The sequence below is a fragment of the Silurus meridionalis genome, chromosome 18, assembly GCF_014805685.1.
Source record: "Silurus meridionalis isolate SWU-2019-XX chromosome 18, ASM1480568v1, whole genome shotgun sequence".
Classification (NCBI taxonomy): Eukaryota; Metazoa; Chordata; class Actinopteri; order Siluriformes; family Siluridae; genus Silurus; species Silurus meridionalis.
In genome coordinates, this window is record NC_060901.1 from 21,567,992 (window position 1) to 21,590,185 (window position 22,194).

Consider the following 22,194-nt stretch of genomic DNA (forward strand, 5'->3'; position numbering starts at 1 on the left):
ACTCTATAACACACACACACACTCTCTGCCTTCATAAGCAAAGTATCTGATCTGTAAATGTTTAATGTATTAAAATAAATGAGAAATAAAAGCATGTGATGAACAGTTTATGTGACGAGGGATTTTGGGGATGAGATGAATATTTGAAGCGACGTGTATCAGTCAGCGTTTCTTCACCTTCAGCATGAACCTGAGCTTTTACAGATCTCTACAAAGTCTAGACATGATAAAACACTGATTTATGAAGGTCAGTGCCCTCTGTGACTGTGCGTGCAGCCTTGTGCTGCCATCTCCTGGCATGTTACAAACTTTTTTATACCACCCTGGATGGAGGCTTTATTAATGTTTTGCTTATGGTCTGAAGTTGTCTAAAATTAGATGTTGCTCAGGTCTCCACAATGTTTGCGGCTGTATGCTGTATATTTATTATGGATGGAGGCAGAAATGGTCTTTTATGATTTTTTTATGATAATTTTTTTTTTGCTTATTTCTTTAAAGAATCCATGTGCTTTTGCACTCAGAAGATTTTTTTGTGTGTTATTTTTATTATTATCATCATAAGTAGTAATAGTACGTATTTTTATTTAGCACTTTATAATAATACCCATTGTGTACCCATTATTATTATCGCTAAGAGACTTTTATTCTGAAATATCCGCTCGAACGCGGAAGTAAACCGGAAGTCGGCCCCTGTAACACGTGTGCCCTGCGATTGGAGAGGGCACGCTTTTCCTTGCTCCTGAAAGAAGTTTATTGAAAACCAAAACATCAAATTATGGATCATTTCGAGCTGGAAACCGATGTTCCAGATTCCGATAGGAACCGTGGCACCTCAGAGGATGAGAAAAGAAGTCAGAGACTAAAACGCGTCGATTCGCTGCACAGGAAACCCAGTCGAGGTAAACAACCTTAAAGGTGCAATAAGTGGTTTTTTTTGTCGGAGGGCATTAAATTGAGGCGTTCTTAAAGAGCCTTTTAGAGAGGATTTTTTTTGCTTAGAAAACACATTTAGAAAATTGCTTCCGGTCTGAATGTTAGTTTGTAATGTGATTTTAATTGGTTTACATTTTTTTGTTTATTATTATTATTAATTAAATGAGAACTTAATTGAAAGAAGTTTAAAAATTAAAAAATCTCCATAGTAAATTACATTCTTTCAATAATATAAAAAGGAGGGGAAAAAGGCTAATGTTTCTTTTTTTATAGAGATAAAAATAAAAATTTTAAAGCGCATTACAGGAACATTTTTTAACAAAGAATTTCTACTTAACTTGATTTTTTTGTGTGAATTAATTTAATTAATAGTAAATAAAATATTATTAATATATATCATATCATATAATGGCTTCTGGCCCAGAATCTTTGTCGTCGTCCACTTCTTCTTTCGGCTGCTTCCATTAGGGGGCGCCACAGCGGATCATCCGTCTCCATACCACCCTGTCCTCTACATCTGCCTCTTTCACACCAACTACCTGCATGTCTTCCCTCACCACATCCATAAACCTCCTCCTTGGCTTTCCCCTTTTCCTCCTTCCTGGTGGCTCCATCCTCAGCATTCTCCTACCAATATAACTCATGTCCCTCCTCTGCACATGTCCAAACCATCTCAATCTCGCTTCCCTCACCTTGTCACCAAAACGTCCTACATGCGCTGTCCCTCTAATAAACTCATTTCTAATCTTGTCCATCGTCATCACTCCCAATAAACATATCAACATCTTCAGCTCCACTACCTCCAGCTCCACCTCCTGTCTTTTACTCAATGCCACTGTCTCTAATCCATACAACATCTCAGGTCTCACCACAGTCTTATGAACTTTCCTTTTCACTCTTACAGACACTCTTCTATCACAAATCACTCCTGCTATCACTCTTTTCCACCCACTTCACCCTGCCTGCACTCTTTTCTTCACTTCTCTAACACACTCTCCATTACTCTGCACTGTTGACCCGAGGTACCTGAACTCCTCCACCTTCTCCACCTCTTCTTCCTGCAACCGCACCCCTCCACTGCCCTCCCTCTCATTCACACACATGTACTCTGTCTTAATCCTACTGACTTTTATTTCCCTTCTCTCCAGCGCATATCTCCACCTCTCCAGGCTCTTCTCAAACTGCTCACTAGTCTCACCACAAATCACAATATCATCCACAAACATCATGGTCTATGGAGACTCCTGTCTGACCTCGTCCGTCAACCTGTCCATCACCACTGCAAACAGAAAAGGGCTCAGGGCCGATCCTCGATGCAGTCCAACCTTCACCCTGAACCAGTCTGTTGTTCCTACTGCACACTTCACTGCTGTCACACTGTCCTCATACATGTCCTGCACCACCCTCACATACTTCTCTGACACACCTGACTTCCTCATACAATACCACAACTCCTCTCTCAGCACTCTGTCGTAAGCTTTCTCTAAATCCACAAATACACAATGCAATTCCTTCTGTCCTTCTCTGTACTTCTCCATCAACATTCTTAAAGCAAATAATGCGTCTGTGGTGCTCTTCCTCGGCATGAAACCATACTGTTGCTCACAGATTGTCAACTCTTCTCTCAGCCTGGCTTCCACTACTCTTTCCCATAACTTCATGGTGTGACTGATCAACTTAATTCCCCTGTAGTTACTGCAGGTCTGCACATCCCCCTTATTCTTAACGATCGGTACCAGCACACTCCTTCTCCATTCCTCAGGCATCTTCTCACCTTCCAGAATCTTGTTAAACAATCTGGTTAAAAACTCCACTGCATCTCTCCTAAACATCTCCACGCTTCTACCGGTATGTCATCTGGTCCAACCGACTTTTCACTTTTCATCCTCTTAATCGCTGCTCTCACTTCCTCCTTACTAATCCTATCCACTTTCTGCTTCACCATCTCCACATCATCCAACCTTCTCTCTCTCTCTCGCTTTCTCTCGCTCTCTCTCTCTCTCTCTCTCTCTCTCTCTCTCTCTCTCTCTCTCTCTCTCATTTTCCTTATTCATCAGCTGCTCAAAATACTCTCCATCTTCTCAACACACTGCCCTCACTAGTCAACACATTTCCATCTCCATCCTTTATTGCTCTAACTTGCAGCACATCCTTCCCAGCTCGGTCCCTCTGCCTGGCCAATCAGTATAAATTCTTTTCTCCTTTCTAAGTGTCCAACTTCTCCTACAGCTCCTCATATGCCTTTTTCTTGGCTTTCGCCACATTCCTCTTTACCTGCTGCCGCATCTCCTTGTACTCCTGCCTACTTTTCTCATCACTCTGTCTATCCCACTTCTGTTTCTCCAACCTTTTTCTCCTTCTTCTCTCCACCACCACGTCTCTTTGTCTTCCTTTCTATTTCCAGATGTTACATCAAGTACTAGCTGCCTCCCTCATCACTCCTGCAGTAGTTTCCCAATTATCCAGCACCTCTTTACTACCACCAAGCTCCTGTCTGACCTCTTCACTGAACCTCACACTACACTCTTCCTCCTTCAGTTTCCACCATCTTATTCTTCTTTTAGTCCTCTCTCTCCTCCTCCTCTTCTTCTTCACCTCCAAAACCATCCTACAGACCACCATCCGATGCTGTCTAGCTACACTGTCCCCTGCCAACACCTTACAGTCTCCAATCTCCTTCAGGTTGCATCTCCTGCATAGCACATAGTCCACCTGTGTGCACCTTCCTCCACTCTTATAGGTCACCCTATGATCCTCCTTCTTCTTAAAATACATGTTCACCACTGCCATTTCCATCCTTTTAGCAAAATCTACCACCATTTGCCCTTCCACATTCCTCTCCTTAAAACCATACCTACCATCACCTCCTCATCACCTCTGTTCTCTTCACCTACATGCCCATTAAAGTCTGCACCAATCACCAATCGTTCTTTCCTAGGTACACCACCTACCACGTCATCTAATTCACTCGAGAATCTTTCCTGCTCTTTCATCTCACAGCCAACTTGTGGAGCATAGGCGCTGATGACATTTATCATCATCCCTTCAACTTCCAGCTTCACGTTCATCACCCTACCAGAAACTCTCTTCACCTCCACTACACTCTTACTGTACTCTTCCTTCAGAATCACCCCTACACCATTTCTGTTTCCATCCACACCATGATAGAATAGTTTAAACCCACCTCCAATGTTCCTGGCCTTACTCCCTTTCCACTTGGTCTCCAGAACACACAACATATCTACCTTTCTCCTCTCCATCATATCAGCTACTTCTCTCCCTTTACCAGTCATAGTACCAACAATTAAAGTACCAACCCGAACCTCCACTCTCCTGCACTGCTCCTTTCCCTGCCGTCTCTGTAGACGTCTTCCTCCTCTCCTTCTCCTCCTTCGGCCAACAGTAGCCCAATTTCCACCGGTACCCTGTCGGCTAACGATACCTGTGGCGGTCTTTGTTAACCCGGGCCTCGACCGATCCGGTATGAAATTTTCGAACGTGACCCGAATATTCGATTTAGCACGTTTTACGCTGAATGACCTTCCTAAAGCAACCCTCCCCATTTATCCGGGCTTGGGACCGGCACTAAGAGTGCACTGGCCTGTGCATCCATAATGGCTGGGTTCCTCCCTAATGTCTGGGTTGGCCCAGAAACTTTGTAATGTAATAAAATTAAAATAAATAAAAATGTAGAATTTTTTTAAATGTATTTATTTATTAAGTTAAAAACAATAATGAGAAAGTTTCAACAAATACAAAAAAATGTACGTCTCCATATTGAAAAATTCACACAACATTGATAAAAAAAAAAATTGGAAAAATGTAAAAAATTGTAAATTATAAATGTTTCTTTTTCCTAAGAGATACACTCAAAATACACATTATTAAGTGCATTGTGGGGATGTTATTTAACGAAGAATTAAATTTTTTTAAATTAATTAACATGAATTTTTTTTTTTGTATATCAAATTGAACAATTTGCAAATTGTGTTTTATGAATGTAACATGTAAAAGTTTACAATATATTTTAACAGTTTGCTTTTGTGTGTGTTTGTGTGTTTGTGTAGGAATAAATAACTTTTCAAGATAATTTGTAAAGAAAAATCGCAGGTTTCTTACACATTTTCACTTCAAAGATCGATATTTTTTTTTTAGACTTGTATATGCAGATTTCCATAACGATTTTTAAGAATAAATTTAACATCTGAAATATATGATTTAAAATTCCAGCTATAACACGTTTTGTAGCCCACCAAATTTCGAGGAATATCTTGAAGAGTGGAGCATGTTCTAGAAGAGGAACATAGCAATCAATCTTAGGCTTGGGTGTCCACAAACCTTTGGTCTTATAGTATGTGTAATATAGTTTGCTTCAAGATTTTTTTGTTTTTATTCGTATGAAATTGTAGTAATTGTTTGGATGTTTTTGTAATTCAGCGCCGCGTAAAGATTTTTCCGGGTTACGTAAATCGACGAGGATGTGCCTCCACGCCATCCGAGAAGCCGTCCTGCATCACCGCTGGAAGGAGGCGACGCGGTATTTAGAAGTTTACTCTCAGGCGCTGGAGGAAACCTCAGTCGAGCAGCCAATAGCTTGTGAAGTGCGTCAAAAATCTATATATTGTTTATAACACACACACACACACACACACACAAATCTGCTTTATCCATCCCATAATATTCGGGTAATTGGGACAACTTTTGGCGACATCGTGCATTTCTACCCAATCTAAAAAACTTTTTTTTAATCCATCAGATTATTTGGAGACTCGGCATCGAGATCCTCCGGCACCACCCGGACAGCGACCTGGAGAGATTTAACGATTTGTACGAGCGGATGAAGAGCAGCGGCGTGAAAAACTATGCCAAGGTTTGAAGAAAATGTAAAATTGCTAATTTTTATTTTTTTTTCATTAAATAAGATATAAAATCTTTTTGGGCTGCTTCCACTAGAGGGCGCCAAAGCGGATCAACCGTTTCCATACCCTCCTGTCCTCTACATCTGCCTCTTTCAAACCGACTAACCTGCATGTCCTCCCTCCATCCATATCCACAAACTCTTTCCTTGGTCTTCCTCTTTTCCTTTTCACACTGTACTTATACATGTCCTGCACCACCCTCCCATACGTCTCTGGGGTACCAACCAACTCCACACCATCCAACCTTCTCTCTCTCTCTCTCGCTCTCGATCACACTCTCCTCACCAGTCAACACATTTCCATCTCCATCCTTTATTGCTCTAACTTGCAGCACATCCTTCCCAACTCGGTTCCTCTTCCTGGCTAATCGCTTCAAATCCTTTTCTCCTCTCTTAGTGTCCAGCTCCTCATATGCCTTTTCCTTGGCTTTTGCCACATCCCTCTTTACCTGCTGCTGCATCTCCTTGTTCTCCTGCCTACTTTTCTCATCATTCTGTTTCTCCAACCTCTTTCTCCTTCTTCTCTCCTGCAGTTCCTCATTCCACCACCACGTCTCTTTGTCCACCTTTCTTATTTCCAGATGTCACACCAAGTACATTTCTAGCTTCTCCCTCATCACTCCTGCAGTAGTTCCCCAATCATCCAGCACCTCTTCACCACCACCCGAACTCCTGTCTGACCTCTTCCCTGAACCTCACACGACACTCTTCCTCCTTCAGTTTCCACCATCTTATTCTTCTTTTAGTCTTCACTCTTCTTCTCTTGTTCTTCACCTCCAAAACCATCCTACAGACCACCATCCGATGCTGTCCATCTACACTGTCCCCCATCAACACCTTACAGTCTCCAATCTCCTTCAGGTTCCATCTCCTACATAGTATTAAATAATATATAAGTCTATACACCGCAGGCGCAAAACAAAATCTGAGCTTCATGACACACTACAAATGGTATTTCTGGTGCGGTAACCCGTGTTAACAGATCGGATTCCGTGTAGTGCCGAGAGCAAGAGATACATTTTTTTTTTGTTTTGTTTTTTTTTTAAGTGTGTTTAAAGCCTTTCTTTCTTTATTTCCATCAAAGATCTGTCTGGAGTACGCTTTCCACCTCATGTTGAACGGCCACATTCAGAAAGCCAAGCAGCAGCTGACAGTCGCGGCGAGCTGGAGATACGGCAAGGAGTCTGCGAGACAGGCTCTAGGTTTAAAGCTCATCCATGCATACTGTGGCTTCCTAGATTATCTGATCTGGTCTACAAAGAGAGCGTCCACATCAAATGCAGGTAGAAAAGTTACGGATCGGGTTATCAATAGCGCCACGATTGGTATGTTTATTTACCTCTGGATGGGTCGGGTTTGAGTACTGGATTTTGATTGGCTGGAAGTTCAGCTGATGTGCTTTTTACTGCTTATAAACACCTGGAACCAGAGGAACATCTAGTTCCAGTTGTGTCAGACAGCAATTGTAGACATTTCCTAATGGCCTTCCTGAGCTCTATGGAGGATTTCTGCATAGAACCTCTACATCAGGGGTCCCCAAACCTTTTCTAAGTGCCACATAAATAAGTGGGTTGGAAAGTTCCACGGGCCTGAGTGACTACCAGTATTATTGTGGAGATTTTATGATTTTAAATGGGGGAAAAAAGGCATAAAAATAATTAATTAATTATAAATATTGATATAAAAACTAACAGCAAGTGGTACCAGTGATTTGCCTCTAGAGGCCGCTCTCGTACTGTATAACACAACCCGGAAAAACTATCGTTATGGATTTTTTTTTTTGCCAAAGAAAGACACTTTTGGCAATAAATCAGTGCCTCATTAATAACTGAGGGATTTTTTTGTATAAAAGCCAACCTTTATTACCAAATACAGACGAGTACAATATATATTTTAAATTACATTTTCAATATGTCTCTGCCATTGTTCAGAGGGCCGTTCCAAATGTGGGTAGTTTGGGGATAATCCACGTCTAGGAACTGTGATTACGCTTCACCTCCGAACAGCTTCATAGCATATGGCATGCTTTTTCCGTTTCCACCAGAGGAGGGCGAGCAGCATAACGAGATGCACAGCTACTTCAGACAAGCCTTAGTGACCATGCAGGAAATCATCAAACAGCCCGGTGTCTGGGATCAGTTCGTGTGCAGTTGCGTCGACGTGAGTTGTTTTCGTTTCGTTTGCTCGATGCTCGTTTGACGGATTGATCTAAAACGGTTGTTCTTCTGCCAGATGCTGGAATATTACAACAATAAAGAAGAAGCTCTACAGTTACTCGAACACTACGCCTTCAACAAGGACTTTCCAGCAAACCCCAATGCTCATGTTTACCTGTACAACTATCAGAAAAAGCACAACGCTTCACGTGACGAGCTTCTTGCTACTCTAAAGGTACCGTGTACTACACCTCTTTTTTTTTACTTTTGACATTTTGCTTCCACAGGTTTTTAGGTGTGCACTTCTTTAGAAGTCATTGTGTGCTAGTGCAACTAAAGAAAAAAACAGAGGGTTAAATTTAGTGGTTAAGGCTCTGGGTTACTGAACAGAAGGTCGTGGGTTCAAGCCCCAGTATCACCAATCTGCCACTCTTGGGGCCCCTGAGCAAGGCCCTCAACCCTCTGTGCTCAAGGGGTCCTGTAACTTTCTAACAACTTTGCTGTAATGTACATGTGACAAGTATGAAGCACTTTTCTTCTTTTTCTAATTAATCAAATGAGTTTTTTAAATGCATACTGGAAAAAGAAATCAGTGTAAAATAGTACTGCGCTTCATTATAAAAATGAGGGGAAAACACAGTACTGAATCATGAAAATGTGCTAAGAGATAAATATGAATATTTAATTACTGAGTCAAAAAGACATGCATTTAAACTGAAACATGAGGTAATACTTCAAATAAAATGTTACATCCAAAATGAATAAAAAATTGAACTTGAAACAGGGGAAACTTATTATAATTAGACTTAAAAGTAGAACACTGTTAATTTCTAGGTTTATTTTAATATTTAGTTAAGAAGCCTCAAGGGGTCCCCTGGTGGTCTAGTGGTTAAGATGCAGCGCTCTCACCGCTGCGACCCGGGTTCGATCCCCGGTCAGGGAACCATCCCCAGCCACTCTCAGTGCCGGTCCCAAGCCCGGATAAATTGGGGAGGGTTGCGTTAGGAAGGGCATCCAGCGTAAAACATGTGCCAAATCAAACGTGCGGAGGATCCGCTGTGGCGACCCCTAACAGGAGAAGCCGAAAGAAAGAAAGTAAGTTAAGAAGCCTCAAATTATCATGGGGAAAGCAGAGCCGGTGTCCAGTGATTCGCCTCCAGAGGCCGCTCTCGTACTGTATAACGCAACCCGGAAAAACACAAAACCTTCAGATCTAAAGCCCACAGCCTTAAAAACATTAAGCTAAAACCTCTGGCTTTTCTTCCCTGTTCATTATCTACGTGTGATTTTGGTAGGATAATAATCCAAGCATTTCTCATGAGGTTTTTCCAGAAAATTGTATAACTATATAGCTTCGTCCTGTTTCAGGGGCTGCACTCGTTGGTTCCGAGTCATGAGCTGATGCTGAAATATTGCAAACTGCTGATGTTGTCAAGTAAATTTAGAGCAAATTGTCTTATTTTTCAGTATATATCCAGTTTTTTTTTTTTTAAAGTTATATGTAGTAAAATATAGATTTTTTTCATCAGGAGAACCGAAGAATTTGCAACGCGCCCTCTGCATCGCTTTGGATCTTGTAGAATACTCCTGCTGGAAGAAAAACGTGAAAGCGTGGTTGTGTTTGTTTAGGATTGCCAGGTGCTTCAGTAAGAGGTAAGGAAAAAAATCCGCCGCAATTTATTTATTAATTTTTTTTTGCAGAAAGATGACAATCCAGTAAAGCATTAGAAGTATGGAAGGCCTCCTGCATCTTTATATATATCTCAGCATTGATGAGATGATGTTCAAAAAGCTCATAGGAGCCTCTTGTTTGTGTCCACAAGTTTTTTTTTTCTGCATATATTGTACTTTTATACTGTTCTTCCGTTCCCGTAGATGTCATAAGGACCTTCTGAAGAAAGAGTGCGAAGAAAGAAAAGACCTCTGGTTGAAAATGCATTTCAAGAACGCCCACACCAGGATGGATTTGAAAATAAGCCCAAGACTCGTGTCTCTCAAAATCAAAGTCAAGAAAATCATGGGTTTTGTCAGTAGGTACGGAGAGAACAGGACTTTGCGTGCGCTGAACGCGATGGACGTATTGGAGCTGTATCCTGCCTGACTATAGAATCTCAGAGTTCTTTATGGTTTTTCTTGAGGTTTTTGAACATTTTTGTTATTGTTTCTAAGACCAAACCAATGTAGTAATGTACAGATGTTAGTCGCGATCTCTTTAACGCTGTGGAGGTCAGGACTAACACGGGGCTGAGATCCGAGCTCTTCATTTCTGATGCATTATAGTCAGAAATACTAACTCTTTACTGGTTTCTGTACACCTTCAGTTAAAGTTATAACATGAGTATATCAAAAAAATTCAACATAATCCAATTTTCACCAGAGTCTTACTGTGTATTAGGGAGGACACGATTAACACTGTGGTGTAATTAAGTAAGCTTTGGGACTTTCCAAAGCCGAGATCTGAGACCTTGCGTGTGTGAACTGTGTAGAATGTTAAGAGCAGAAGATCTCTGCTTTGGAAAGTCATAAAAAAATAATAAATCACACCCATGTGATAGTCGTGGCCTCCTTAATCCACAGTGTTAAATTGGTGAAAAGCAGAGAACATCGAATTTATCACCTAAAAAATAGTAAGGGGTTAGGGCCTTTGTGTTTTTTGGTGAAAATTCGACCGTCCCCAGATTTTTATTAATTTCACACCCTGCGTTAGGGAGGTCAGGACAAACACAGAAGTGTAATTAGTTTTGTTTTCGGACACTGCTAACCGGAGATCTTCTACTCTTAACATTCTATACACTGAGCTCACACTTCAGATCTTGGCTTTGGAAAGTCCGAAAACAAAACTTATCACACCATTGTGTTAGTTATGACCTCCCTAACGTATGATGTGAAACTGGCAAAATTCGCAGAACATCGAATTTTTCACCTATAAAATCTGCAAAAAATTTGACCATCACCTGATTTTTTACCAAATTCACGCTGCACATTAAGGAGGTCAGGAATAACACAGGGGTGTGATCAGTTTTGTTCTGTAACACTGCAGAGCTGAGATCAGAGAAGGTTTTTTTTTTTTTTTGGACACATCACACTCACAAAATTCTACATATCAGCAGATCTCAGATTTTTTTTTTTTAAGTCAGAGAACAGAACTAATCACACTGCTGTAGGACTGACCTCCTTAATGTGCAGTGTGAATTTAGTGTAAATCTGGTGACGGTCACATTTTCACCGAAAAAACACAAAGGCTTACTATTTTTTTGGCCGAAAGTTTAGCATTCTACGATTTTCACAAAATTCACATGATATGGAGGTCACGACTAACACAATGGCGTAAATCATTTTGTTTTAGGACTTTCCAAAGCTGAGATCTGAGACCTTGAGTGTGTGAATGGTATAAATATTTGTACTGAAACTGAAGCTGTAATTGTACTGACTATCACTGTACTGATCCTATGTACGACTGTAAGGGAGCTGTATGTGTTAAACTGTAACTGTTGTAAAGCGAAACTGTTCCTGATTCCTGTAAATGTACTGAAGCTGAACTTGTTGCTGTAACTCATTTAATAATAAAGTTCATCATAAACCTTTGTGTTTGAGTCTCTCCGCTCTGCAGTGTTACAGGATTCTACAGGACAAAACTAATCACACCCCCATGTTAGTTCTGACCTCCCTTATGTACAGTAGGAATTTGGTGTAAATCTGGCGACTGACATTTTCACGGAAACAAAATGCAAAGGCAAACCCCCGTACTATATTTTTTTAAATAAACAATTGTAATGCAGGTATAACTGGACTATAACTGTCGTCACTGTAGTGAAGCTGTAACTATCAGCAATACTTAAGCTTTTACTGTATCTGTACCTGTGTCAAGGCCAGAATTCGAACCAAGACTGTCAGATTGATAGTCAGACTCTCTCAGAATAATCCCCAGGGGATCAGGTGAAATCAAGCGTCGAGAAAGGGTGAAGGTTCCAATAACCAGTGTTGGGGTAATGCGTTACAAGTAACGTGCGTTACGTAATAATATTACTTTTCTGGAGTAACGAGTAAAGTAGCACGTTACTTTATAAATTTACACATTAATATCTGAGCGGAGATGGCAAACCAGAGAATAAAGTTACTGCAATGGAAGTATTCTTATTATTTTAAAATAGTCAAGGAGAAGGAGAAAGGAATAATGGTTAAGTGTAGATTATGTGTTGGTGAAAAGCTCTTGTCAACTGCAAAAAATACCACTTCAAAAAAAAAAAAAACCGTCTGCATGCAAAGCACAGCACTACAGATGTGTGTGTGTGTGTGTGTCTATATAATGAATATATGCAACATTATGCAATGTTGCATATATGGAAATGGAGACAGAAATATAGAAAACTTTTGCCGACATCTGCAGATCTATGGACTGCTCAGAATAAAAGTTTTCCGTGGGAGACACATGTACGATGCCATCACAGCAGAGAAAGAGAGCAAATTCACAGCTCGTTTGCTCTTTGTGGGAAGATAAACTGCCACGGTCACTGATAATAGCGCAAACTTTGTAAAAGCGTTCAGAATGTTTTAAGCTGATGATGAAGCAGAAAATGATGTAGACAAGGACGAGGTCATATTTACGGAATTGCATGATGTTTTACGAGATGACAGTGAAAGGTATGTTCTCCCTCCACATCACCGGTGTGCAGCCCACACCCTTAACCTTATATACACGAACGATAGTTACATTTCTGATGGCGAAGGCAGATTGCAAAGCAGTGTACAGAAGTGCGACTGGAAAGTGTTCAGCCTTGTGGTCAAAATTTAGTTGATCATCATATTGTTCTCTGAGAAGTTATTAAACATTTTAAATGTTTAAGACATGTCTTTTGCTCTAATATAACTTATTTCTTAATGGAAATTATCTATATTACACCTGTTAAACCTGTAAGGCGTGAAAGAGATACAAGTAACGCAAAAGTAATATAACGCATTACTTTCCATAAAAAGTAACTAAGTAATGTAATTAGTTCCATTACATTTTTTGGGGAGTAACTCAATATTGTAATGCATTACTTTTAAAAGTAACGTTGTCCAACACTGCCAATAACAATGAAAGGGAAAAAGGCACAAAAAATAAACAGTCCAAAGTCTAGAAATACTAAAAACATTAATCCACAAGCAAAAATCCTCCCCAAAAACATTACAAATATATGACGATTAAAATCTTCACAAAACCAAACAGATCCTCAGAAAGGCCAAAACATTTACATAGTCAACAAACAAAAGGGATGAGCGTTAAATGTTAAGAAACAAGCAAAGACACTTAGACTGGGTGAAAACACACATACACACACAATGTAATAAAAAAACTGAGGGAGAACAACATAAGAGAACAATGGGAACAACTGGTGGACAAAGGCAGTAATGCAAGACAAAACCCTGACAAGAGCCCAGTTCCTGACAAAGGGTGGCTGAACAACGTCCTTAACAAGGTAGGGTGGCTGAACAACGTCCTCAACAAGGTAGGGTGGCTGAACAACGTCCTCAACAAGGTAGCGGGGCTGAGGAATGTCCTCAACACGGTAGGAGGGCTTAGCAATGACCTGAAGAAAGAAAGGGGGGCTAAACAACAACCTCAATGAGAAAGGTAGGCAGAGCAACGTGTGTGAAACTTTTAACTATGCATGATTATGTTAACTGTAGGGAAACTAATTGTAACTGAAGCTGTTACAATAATTAGACCGAAGCTGTAACTGTACCGTAGCCGATTTATTATGGCTATAATGGTGCTATTATCAGAAAAAGCAAAAAAAAAGATCAATTAAGCAGCCCAAAGTCAAAATCACGATCAGGACAACCCTCTGAAAGCATCTATTGTGTATATTCCAGATTCAATGGGAATGTAACAGGACCTGTTCACTAGATTTAATACGAACATCCACGGGACGCTGAGTAAGCACTGCTCCCTGATCAGCAAGCTGACTTCACATTCATCCATCCCATCCTTTCCTCCTCCTACTCCTCCTTTTTTGGCTCCATAGCCAGTAGAGCTCTGATTACTGGACCGATGAAGAAATCTATTGGCTTGATCCGGTGGCACTCAGAAGTGAGAGTCTGTGCAACTGAGCTGGTAGTACCACGGAGCAAAGCAGAAAGTGAAAATGCTGCTGAGAAGAACTGGATGGAGATGTGTGAATGATTTGAGGAGAAGCATTTGCAGGAAATGCCATTAAATCCCAGCAAGGATTCTTTTTTTAAAGCACACCAGAGGTAAGTTGAACGGTGGAGGAGCGATGGGTGTACATGTTTATGAGCTTTCAGAACCGGCAAGTGTGAACTGGAAAAGCAAATGATAAAGCAACATGATAAACCAGGAGTGTGTGTGTGTGTGTGTGTGTGTGTGTGTGTGTGTGAGAGAGAGAGAGAGAGAGAGAGAGAGAGGTCGGATGCAGGACGTGTCTGTATATCATATTCTCAGCACGTCCTCATGCCGAGTTTCAGAAAGGGCTCTGTGCTATTTTTAAACGAGTCCGCAGCCCGAGTAGTTCATGAAAACAAGCCCTCGCCGGCCACTTTAATAGGAACATTTGCACCTTAAACCATTCATACGATATTAAGACCAGACAGTCATGTGGTTAAAGTGTAACACAGAACATCCTACAGATGCAAAACAGTCTGGTCCAAAGCTTTTCCCATTAAGCACAAGAAGGAGGAATGATCCGTGTTGCTCCAAGAACTCTGAGTTGAGACTGTAGTTGTGTGTCCATGATAGGGTTCGATTACAGTTCTCTGAACGGCAGCAACTTTGTGTGTTGTGCGTAAAACCCCCATGAGATCAGCAATCTTTAGAGTTTACATAGTATGGTGCAGAAAACAGAAAACATCCAGTGAGCAACAGTTGTAGCTGGTGCTTTAGCGTTTGTTACATGTACTTTACAGCACAGTGAAATTCTTTCGCTTATCCCAGAGATGTTAGAAAGTTGGGGGTCAGCCATACAGCGCTACTGGAGAACTGAAAATTAAGGGCCTTGTTCATGTGCCCCAACAGTGGCAGTTTGGCGATATCAAGGCTTGAACCCCGGACCTTCCGGGCAACCCAAAGCCTTGACCACTGATCTACCACCTTCCCCTAGTAGTATGAGGTTAGAAGAGAAAAGACTAGAAGTGGACATAGAGGGATTTTTTTTTCCCCAATTATTTTATGATTGTATCGCAGGAATTCATTTAGGCAAGTAGCCAGGCCCCCATCCCCTGGGTTTAAATGTCAAAGTCCATCCATGTGTGTTGAGCAAAAAAGCATGACATGGAAACTTGAGGCTGCTGGGATGCAGCAGAAGACCACATCGGGTGCTGCTCATGTCAGCCAAGAACGGAATCTTCTTTCAGAATCTGAAACAAGGTGGGTACTGACAAATTGCTGAATATTTAGACTATCAAAAAACAGACATCACTGAGATTTCACACTGATGTTTGATATAAAGCGTTTGAACTGAAACATTGTGGTTTTGCCATGTGATTGGCCAGTTGGATATGTTTAAATTGAAGTGAAGATGCAGCTGGGCTTCTCTGAGACGTGAATACAGACCTAACTACATACACTATTAATACCTCTTACCTTCTACCACTCTTCCCCCAGATTCGTCAGCTGGGGTTCTTTGCTGCCTGCCCGCCTATCTCTGTAGTTTGTCCATGCCTCCATCTTCTCTCGATGACAGATTTGTGGCACCTCTACAATTTTTTTTGGACACCGCCTACCTGGAAGCCTCCGTGGGCACCATTGTGGTGGAGATCCAGGTGACCAACCTCACTTATATGCCCTCATCCAGCAGCTCCACTCGTTCCCTGACGTGTGGATGCAACAGTGCCAGCTGTTGCATGGTTAGCACTTATGAAAAAGACAGCCAGACCCAGACCCTGACCCAGAAACTGAGCCAGGTCAGTACAAGTAGCCCCAACTTGAACTCAGGCATCAGCTATGGAGGACCCGGAGGTCTCTCAAGGCCAACAGTGGGCCATAGCGAAACCTACAGTGCACCCAGTCTCACGTCCAGCACCCCCAGAGGCGCTGTATGCATCATCCATCCAAGTGAGCTGGCTCAGATGATGACCTTTTGCCCCACAGGTCATCCAGCAGGGCCTTTGCCACTGATCATAGACTGTAGGTCCTTTATGGATTACAACAAGAGCCATATCCGAGGAGCTGTGCATATTAACTGCTCGGACAAGATCAGCCGTCGACGCCTGGAGCAGGGCAAGATTAGTGTGCTGAATCTCATTTCCTCCCACCAAAGCAAGGACTCCTTGAGGGGCGTTTTTTCGAAAGAGATCATAATCTATGATGAAAGGACAATAGATCCGGCTCGAATGTCATCCTCTCAACCTTTGCACATAGTTCTGGATTCTCTACGCAGGGACGGGAGGGACCCAATTGTTCTCCAAGGTTAGCTCGTTTTTAAAATGTTGTTATATTTTTGGCAGAAACTCCTTTCGCAAAGAGTCTTGCCAACTTTACGAGCCAACAGTAGCTATTTGGCAGTTCTGGGAAATCTTGAACTTAACCTTGCGATCCCGAGTTTGGCCACCGATTTAGAGTCCAATTCTTGCCTCCTGTTCTGTACCAGTATGTAGTAAAAGTCAAAAATGGCAGCACAATATAGTAATAACAAGCATAAAACATCTATCTTGTTAATAATCTGGGTGAGGATACTAGAAACTAGGTCGAACAGTACAAACTCTCTTCAAATAAGCTTACTGCAAGTGCCATACGAATTACTGTTTTTTTTTGTTTTGTTTTTTCCAGGCTGATTTGGCACCTTTCAAGCAAACAGATGTACTTTTAAAGCTTACATAAGCCGGGGCATCTGCTGCTCATGTTTAGCAATTGCTAAAATGTTTATCATTTCTAAATCCATCTGAACTCCATAGCAAACACTTAGCGAGACCCAAGAAATGTTGAAGGAAATATATATATATATAGCCATAAACAGTGAACTGTCTATAAATATTCGGCTACTTGCCTTGTAAACACTGCTATATTTTTTTACATTTTGGCCGGGCTAGCAGGCACTGAATTGATATGCTAGTGCATCTGTCAGTGTGCTGCTTGCTGAGCATCACACTGTGAGGCCACACAGGGCCTTCATCTGTTCACTCATACACAATGTTCTTTGCATTCCCTCTGTTCCATTTATCTATGCTTCAATCTTCTCAATGGTTACCTTTCTGAAAATGATAATTTGATATTCTGAAACATTTCTCAGAGAATTATAACATGCCACAGGCAGTAGTTCTGCCAATAACATCCCGGTTTACCAAAACTCTCAATAGTCATGATCCCTCCAGATATAAACCTTTAGGTAACAGAAAGGCCTTATTAAGCTAACAGAGTCCTGAACACTAACTGGAAGGTGGCTTTGAAAGAGAAAATTCTACCGCCTTCTAGAGCCTTTTAAGGTACCAATAAAGAGCCTGCATCACCTTTTGATTAATGCAGATGTGGTTAAATATGAAAGTTTGCCCATTTCATAAATGTTATTTCTAGGTAAGTATGAGTGGGACTGTTGTGCTACAAGTTAATCTAGGCTCAAGATGTTGCTACCAATATTCCAGCAGTAGGTCTGAAGACTGACTAATCCAAGAAAATTTGAAAACATTCATACAAGATAATATACAAGAAGAAGGACCTAGTTTTATCTAACGAAAGCAAACATCTGCGCTTTGAGAACTCAAACGGCTGTATAAATGCATGGACTAGAAGGTTGTGAACATCTGATATAACGTAGCGAAAGTAACTAAAATGTCACTTACTAGTATCCCGTGTGTGTAAATGTCCCATACAGGAGGCATCTCCAGTTTCCGACATGACCACGAGGACTTGTGCGAGAACTCCTTACAACTTCAGGAGGGTCACGATGCTGGTGCAGCTGTTGCTCTGTCTGGGGCGCTACCTCACTTGCTGCCCTCCAGCCCTGACATTGAGAATGCTGAGCTGACCTCTGTTCTGCCCTTCTTGTTCCTGGGCAACGAGCGTGATGCACAGGACCTCGACCAAATGCAAAGGATGAACATTGGGTACATACTGAACGTTACCACACACCTCCCACTATACCTCTACGACCTAGGAATGTTCAAGTATAAACGCTTACCCGCCACCGACAGCAACAAGCAGAACCTACGACAGTACTTTGAAGAAGCGTTTGAGTTTATAGGTATAGTATCTGCCTTCTGATTTTCTGGCTTCTGTGCCCTCCTATGATCAGTTACCAATAACACCATAAACGCTAATCATCTAATCATCAAATTTAAGATGTACATTGATAAAGCTTTCCAAGATGGTGAATAATTAGTAACACAAAATTCAGAGACCAGGCCTAAATCATCCAGAGACCAGGCCTAAATCATCCAGAGACCAGGCCTAAATCATCCAGAGACCAGGCCTAAACCATCCAGAGACCAGGCCTATACCATCCACAAACCAGGCCTAAACCTTACAGAGACCAGGCCTAAACCATCCAGTGACCAGGCCTAAACCTTACAGAGACCAGGCCTAAACCATATCCTAGTCTATTGTGATTCATTAGAGCAGCATTTTGTGGCTCTGGTCTAATTAAACACTTAAAAAAAAAAATAAAACTCAGGATACAGTTGGACTACCAGCTAAAACAAAGACCCATGGGTTCTTTAGTTAATGAGAGTAAACGACACAATAATGCTTATATATAAAATTTAGTCTATAATATAATGATTATATAGTAAATATATGGTCCATATTCCTTTTTCAGATTCTCTACATCTGCCTCTTTCACACCAACTACCTGCATGTCTTCCCCCACCACATCCATAAAAAAAAAATTTTTATGAAGGAATTTCTCTTTTACTCGTTTCAGCCCAAAGTTATAAACATGAATAAATAGATCCATGAATAAATATTGCCTCTAAATTTGTAATATTCCCAGGCCAACTGGGACGGGTTACGTTCCAACAGAGCCTGTGCATCTTGGACTTCTTGTTTATTGTGAAAAATTAATTGAACTCAAATGTTAACTGGTTAGTTTTTAAACAAGGAAAATTGTCACAAAGCAGCTTTAGAGAAATAAACACATCCCTCCAGATTTTGAACCAATAGAACGGCTTAGAAACCTAACATTCGCTTCCCAAACGCTAAATGAAAGGTTTTTCAAGAACTGTAGGACTTTGAACTTCACTATAAACTGATGCTAGTTGAATTTCAAATTAACTAAATCTGGAATCGCATTGAAATTTTATTTGCCCCCAATTTTATTTAATTGGAAAATAACATTAGATTGATTAGATTTGCCGCCTAGACATTGGCTATTGGCTGGAATGAGCTCATTTCAAATGCTCCTTTCTGACATTCAAAAAAAATCTTATCTTGAGTTTTTTTAGGAACGATCTAAACAAAAATCTAACCTCTAATATCATGTAATTAACCCTTCAAAATAAAATAAAGCACGACACAATACGGTACATTTTACTCCCCGAATCTCCCTGAATAGTTGAAGAATGGATCTATTATGGGTTCTAAGGTTCTATAACAACATATTTAAATGTCCTTCCAAAAAAAACTACTCAATTATCTGGATTTTATTAATGATTTGACCTGATCTGGATAAATTTGGTTCTTTGAAGCTCATCCCATCATAGCAACAGATCTCCAAGCTCAAACCTGTTTAGGATCATGGCGGGAAATCCGTCTCCCACCGATTCTTTTGCCCTTATTGAAGACGGGCCAAGAATAACATAGCTTTTCAAATTCATTGTTTATTTTTGTAAAGCTGCTCTGGGACGATCGCGAGAACTTGTTTTTAGGATCTGCTGGGTCCTGTGGTGGCTCTGACAGAGAGATGTGGGGAAATAAAAATGGAAAAAATAGATATACGTAAGACTTACGTATTGAATTTGGCAGGAACTTTTTGCCAGGCTTTTTGTCCTTCATGGTGTTTCCTGGTTTCCAAAACATGCAGTCATAAATGTTCATTGCCTACTTGCTTGCTACCCAAAGTTCTCCAACGAGCTTGATGGGCCAATATGAGCAGCCACTCAATGCCACATAATCCAAGGTTGAATTTTTTTAAATATTCGTTTTCTTCTCATCTACATCCACAGAAGAAGCCCACCAGGCAGGTAAAGGACTGCTCATTCACTGCCAGGCGGGCGTCTCACGCTCGGCCACTATCGTCATCGCATACCTGATGAAACACACCTGGATGACCATGATGGACGCCTACAAGTTCGTGAAGATGCGACGACCAATCATCTCGCCCAACCTGAACTTCATGGGCCAGCTCCTGGAGTTCGAAGGAGATCTCAACAACGGCGTCACTCCTCGCATTCTCACGCCCAAGCTGATCGGAGTGGAGACCATCGTGTAGGACTAAACGTTTTGTTCCCCCTGGAGACTGAATGAGGATGCATGCCTGAAAGGGATTTCTTTCCCCACCTATGCATGGATTTATATGGAGATATGCACGTCGTTTTGGTCTTCAAAGATGTTTGGCAGAAGAAGATTCATCTGGTCTGTTGTTCCTTTATTGTTTTGTTTTTTTAAATACCGGAATCGAGCACTGTGCAAAACTTCACATGAAAAGCAACAAGGTTTTTCATCTTTAAATATTATACAATACCTGGGCAAAAGTTTGTGGACACCTGACCATAATATATTCATGCTTTTTTAACATTTAGTTCCAGTCCTATTCACTCTTATAAGAGCTTCCCCTCTTCTGGAAAGATGTTCCACTAGATTTTGTGGAGATTTTATTGTGAGGAAGTGAGGAAGCCGGGGGAAATCAAATCATCCCAAAGGTGTTCAACAAGGTTCGAACTCTGCAGCAGGCCAACCAAGATCTTCCTAACACATCTAAACCGTGAAAAGATGTTCCACTAGAGTTTGTGGAAATTTCATTTAGACACAAGTGAGAAAGTATGGAAGACTGGGTTGTGCTCCAGTTCATCCCAAAGATGTTCAATAGGAGGCCACTCAACTTCTTCCACATACATCCAACCCATGTAAAGCAGATCTTCATGGAGCTGGTTTTGTGGACTTTGTGATTCATGCTGGAACAGGTTGGTTTTGGTCTACCAGCTTAACAAAAAAGTGTGAAACAACTGAAAAATGTCATATTCTAGGTTCTTCAAAGTAGCCACCATTTGCTTTGATTACTGCTTTGCACACTCTTGGCATTCTCTTGATGAGCTTCAAGAGGTAGTCACCTGAAATGGTCTTCCAACAGTCTTGAAGGAGTTCCCCAAGAGATGCTTGGCACTTGTTGGCCCTTTTGCCTTCACTCTGCGGTCCAGCTCACCCCTAAACCATCTCGATTGGGTTCAGGTCCGGTGACTGTGGAGGCCAGGTCATTTGGCGCAGCACCCCATCACTCTCCTTCTTGGTCAAATAGCCCTTGATGCCTTCAGTGTGACTCTACAATTTTCATAGTCATGAAAATAAAGAAGACTCTTTGAATGAGAAGGTGTGTCCAAACTTTTGGTCTGTACTGTATGTGTGTGTATATATATATATATCCCAAATGAGAATTCTATGCTGCATGGACAACTAAAAAAAAAAAGGAAATATTAACCTATACCCCTCTTTTACTGTTATACGATATAAACCATATACTGTGAAACTGATCAACACTGTTACTCAGTGCTTCCAATATTATCTTTCATTTCCTTTCCTGCTCCAGAACAAGCCAAAGGTTACACCATCACCGCGTATTAACTAGAAAAATAATTTTCTAATAATTCGATAAAAGACACGTTTCTCCGAAGTCTGAAATTTTGCCATGAACGAATAAATCCCTCGATAATCATATTCCGTTATTCAAAAGGTCTTCAATAATCATTCGAATCGTCTACAAACCTCTTTTTTTATTGTACACTATATGGCCAAAGGTTTGTGGACACCCGACTATAGGATTTGTTCCACTCTTCTGGGAAGATGTTCCACTAGATTTTGTGGAGATTTGTGAGATTTCATTCAGCCACAAGGGGGCGTTAGTAAAGTCAGGTACTGATAAACTTGGCTTAACAAAATAAGTCTATAGCAGGCCACTCAAGATCTTTATGGAGCTGGGCTTTGTGCACTTTGTGCCACAGGTTTATGTGAAGGGACAATTTTTTGGCGTGCAATTGCGCGCCTCTGAAATACTGTGTGAACAAACGCATGAAGAAGCACATGGGGGGAAGAGGCGGGTGTCCCAA

At 41.1% G+C, this 22,194-nt stretch overlaps 2 protein-coding genes across 6 annotated transcripts; both read left to right on the forward strand.

Moving 5' to 3' along the window:
* Nucleotides 1-661: 661 nt before the first annotated feature.
* On the forward strand, nt 662-11,591 carry taf1a (TATA box binding protein (TBP)-associated factor, RNA polymerase I, A). 2 transcript variants are annotated; one of them, XR_006928510.1, is made up of 9 exons: nt 662-899; nt 5,371-5,534; nt 5,690-5,803; nt 6,936-7,134; nt 7,896-8,011; nt 8,084-8,242; nt 9,376-9,442; nt 9,523-9,660; nt 9,883-10,024. XR_006928510.1 is itself a non-coding variant. In XM_046872798.1 (9 exons), the coding sequence occupies exons 1-9, from the start codon at nt 776-778 to the stop codon at nt 10,106-10,108; spliced, it is 1,293 nt and encodes a 430-aa protein (XP_046728754.1). In that variant the 5' UTR covers nt 662-775; the 3' UTR covers nt 10,109-11,591. The 2 variants fall into 2 exon arrangements, 1 of the variants encoding a protein (XP_046728754.1); XM_046872798.1 differs by having other exon boundaries at nt 9,537-9,660; nt 9,883-11,591.
* A 1,346-nt stretch (nt 11,592-12,937) lies between these two features.
* dusp10 (dual specificity phosphatase 10) lies at nt 12,938-21,042 on the forward strand. Of its 4 annotated transcripts, none has more exons than XM_046872796.1 (5): nt 12,938-14,244; nt 15,191-15,373; nt 15,611-16,414; nt 17,814-18,182; nt 20,101-21,042. In XM_046872796.1, exons 2-5 carry the CDS (start codon nt 15,331-15,333, stop codon nt 20,364-20,366), a joined length of 1,482 nt encoding a protein of 493 aa, XP_046728752.1. In that variant the 5' UTR covers nt 12,938-14,244; nt 15,191-15,330; the 3' UTR covers nt 20,367-21,042. The 4 variants fall into 4 exon arrangements, with proteins under 4 accessions (XP_046728752.1, XP_046728750.1, XP_046728751.1 ...); XM_046872794.1 differs by having other exon boundaries at nt 12,938-13,621; nt 13,864-15,373; XM_046872795.1 differs by having other exon boundaries at nt 12,938-13,466; nt 13,497-15,373.
* The last annotated feature ends 1,152 nt before the right edge of the window (nt 21,043-22,194 follow it).

Excerpts from the sequence above, each read along its gene's own strand:
- taf1a (XM_046872798.1), top strand. The coding sequence starts at position 776 with ATGGATCATTTCGAGCTGGAAACCGATGTTCCAGATTCCGATAGGAAC. Across the intron at positions 7,135-7,895 it reads AGCGTCCACATCAAATGCAG|AGGAGGGCGAGCAGCATAAC; the intron begins GTAGAAAAGTTA and ends CGTTTCCACCAG. Across the intron at positions 9,443-9,536 it reads CAAACTGCTGATGTTGTCAA|GAGAACCGAAGAATTTGCAA; the intron begins GTAAATTTAGAG and ends TTTTTTCATCAG.
- dusp10 (XM_046872796.1), top strand. The coding sequence starts at position 15,331 with ATGTCAGCCAAGAACGGAATCTTCTTTCAGAATCTGAAACAAG. Across the intron at positions 15,374-15,610 it reads CTTTCAGAATCTGAAACAAG|ATTCGTCAGCTGGGGTTCTT; the intron begins GTGGGTACTGAC and ends CTCTTCCCCCAG. Across the intron at positions 16,415-17,813 it reads GGACCCAATTGTTCTCCAAG|GAGGCATCTCCAGTTTCCGA; the intron begins GTTAGCTCGTTT and ends TGTCCCATACAG.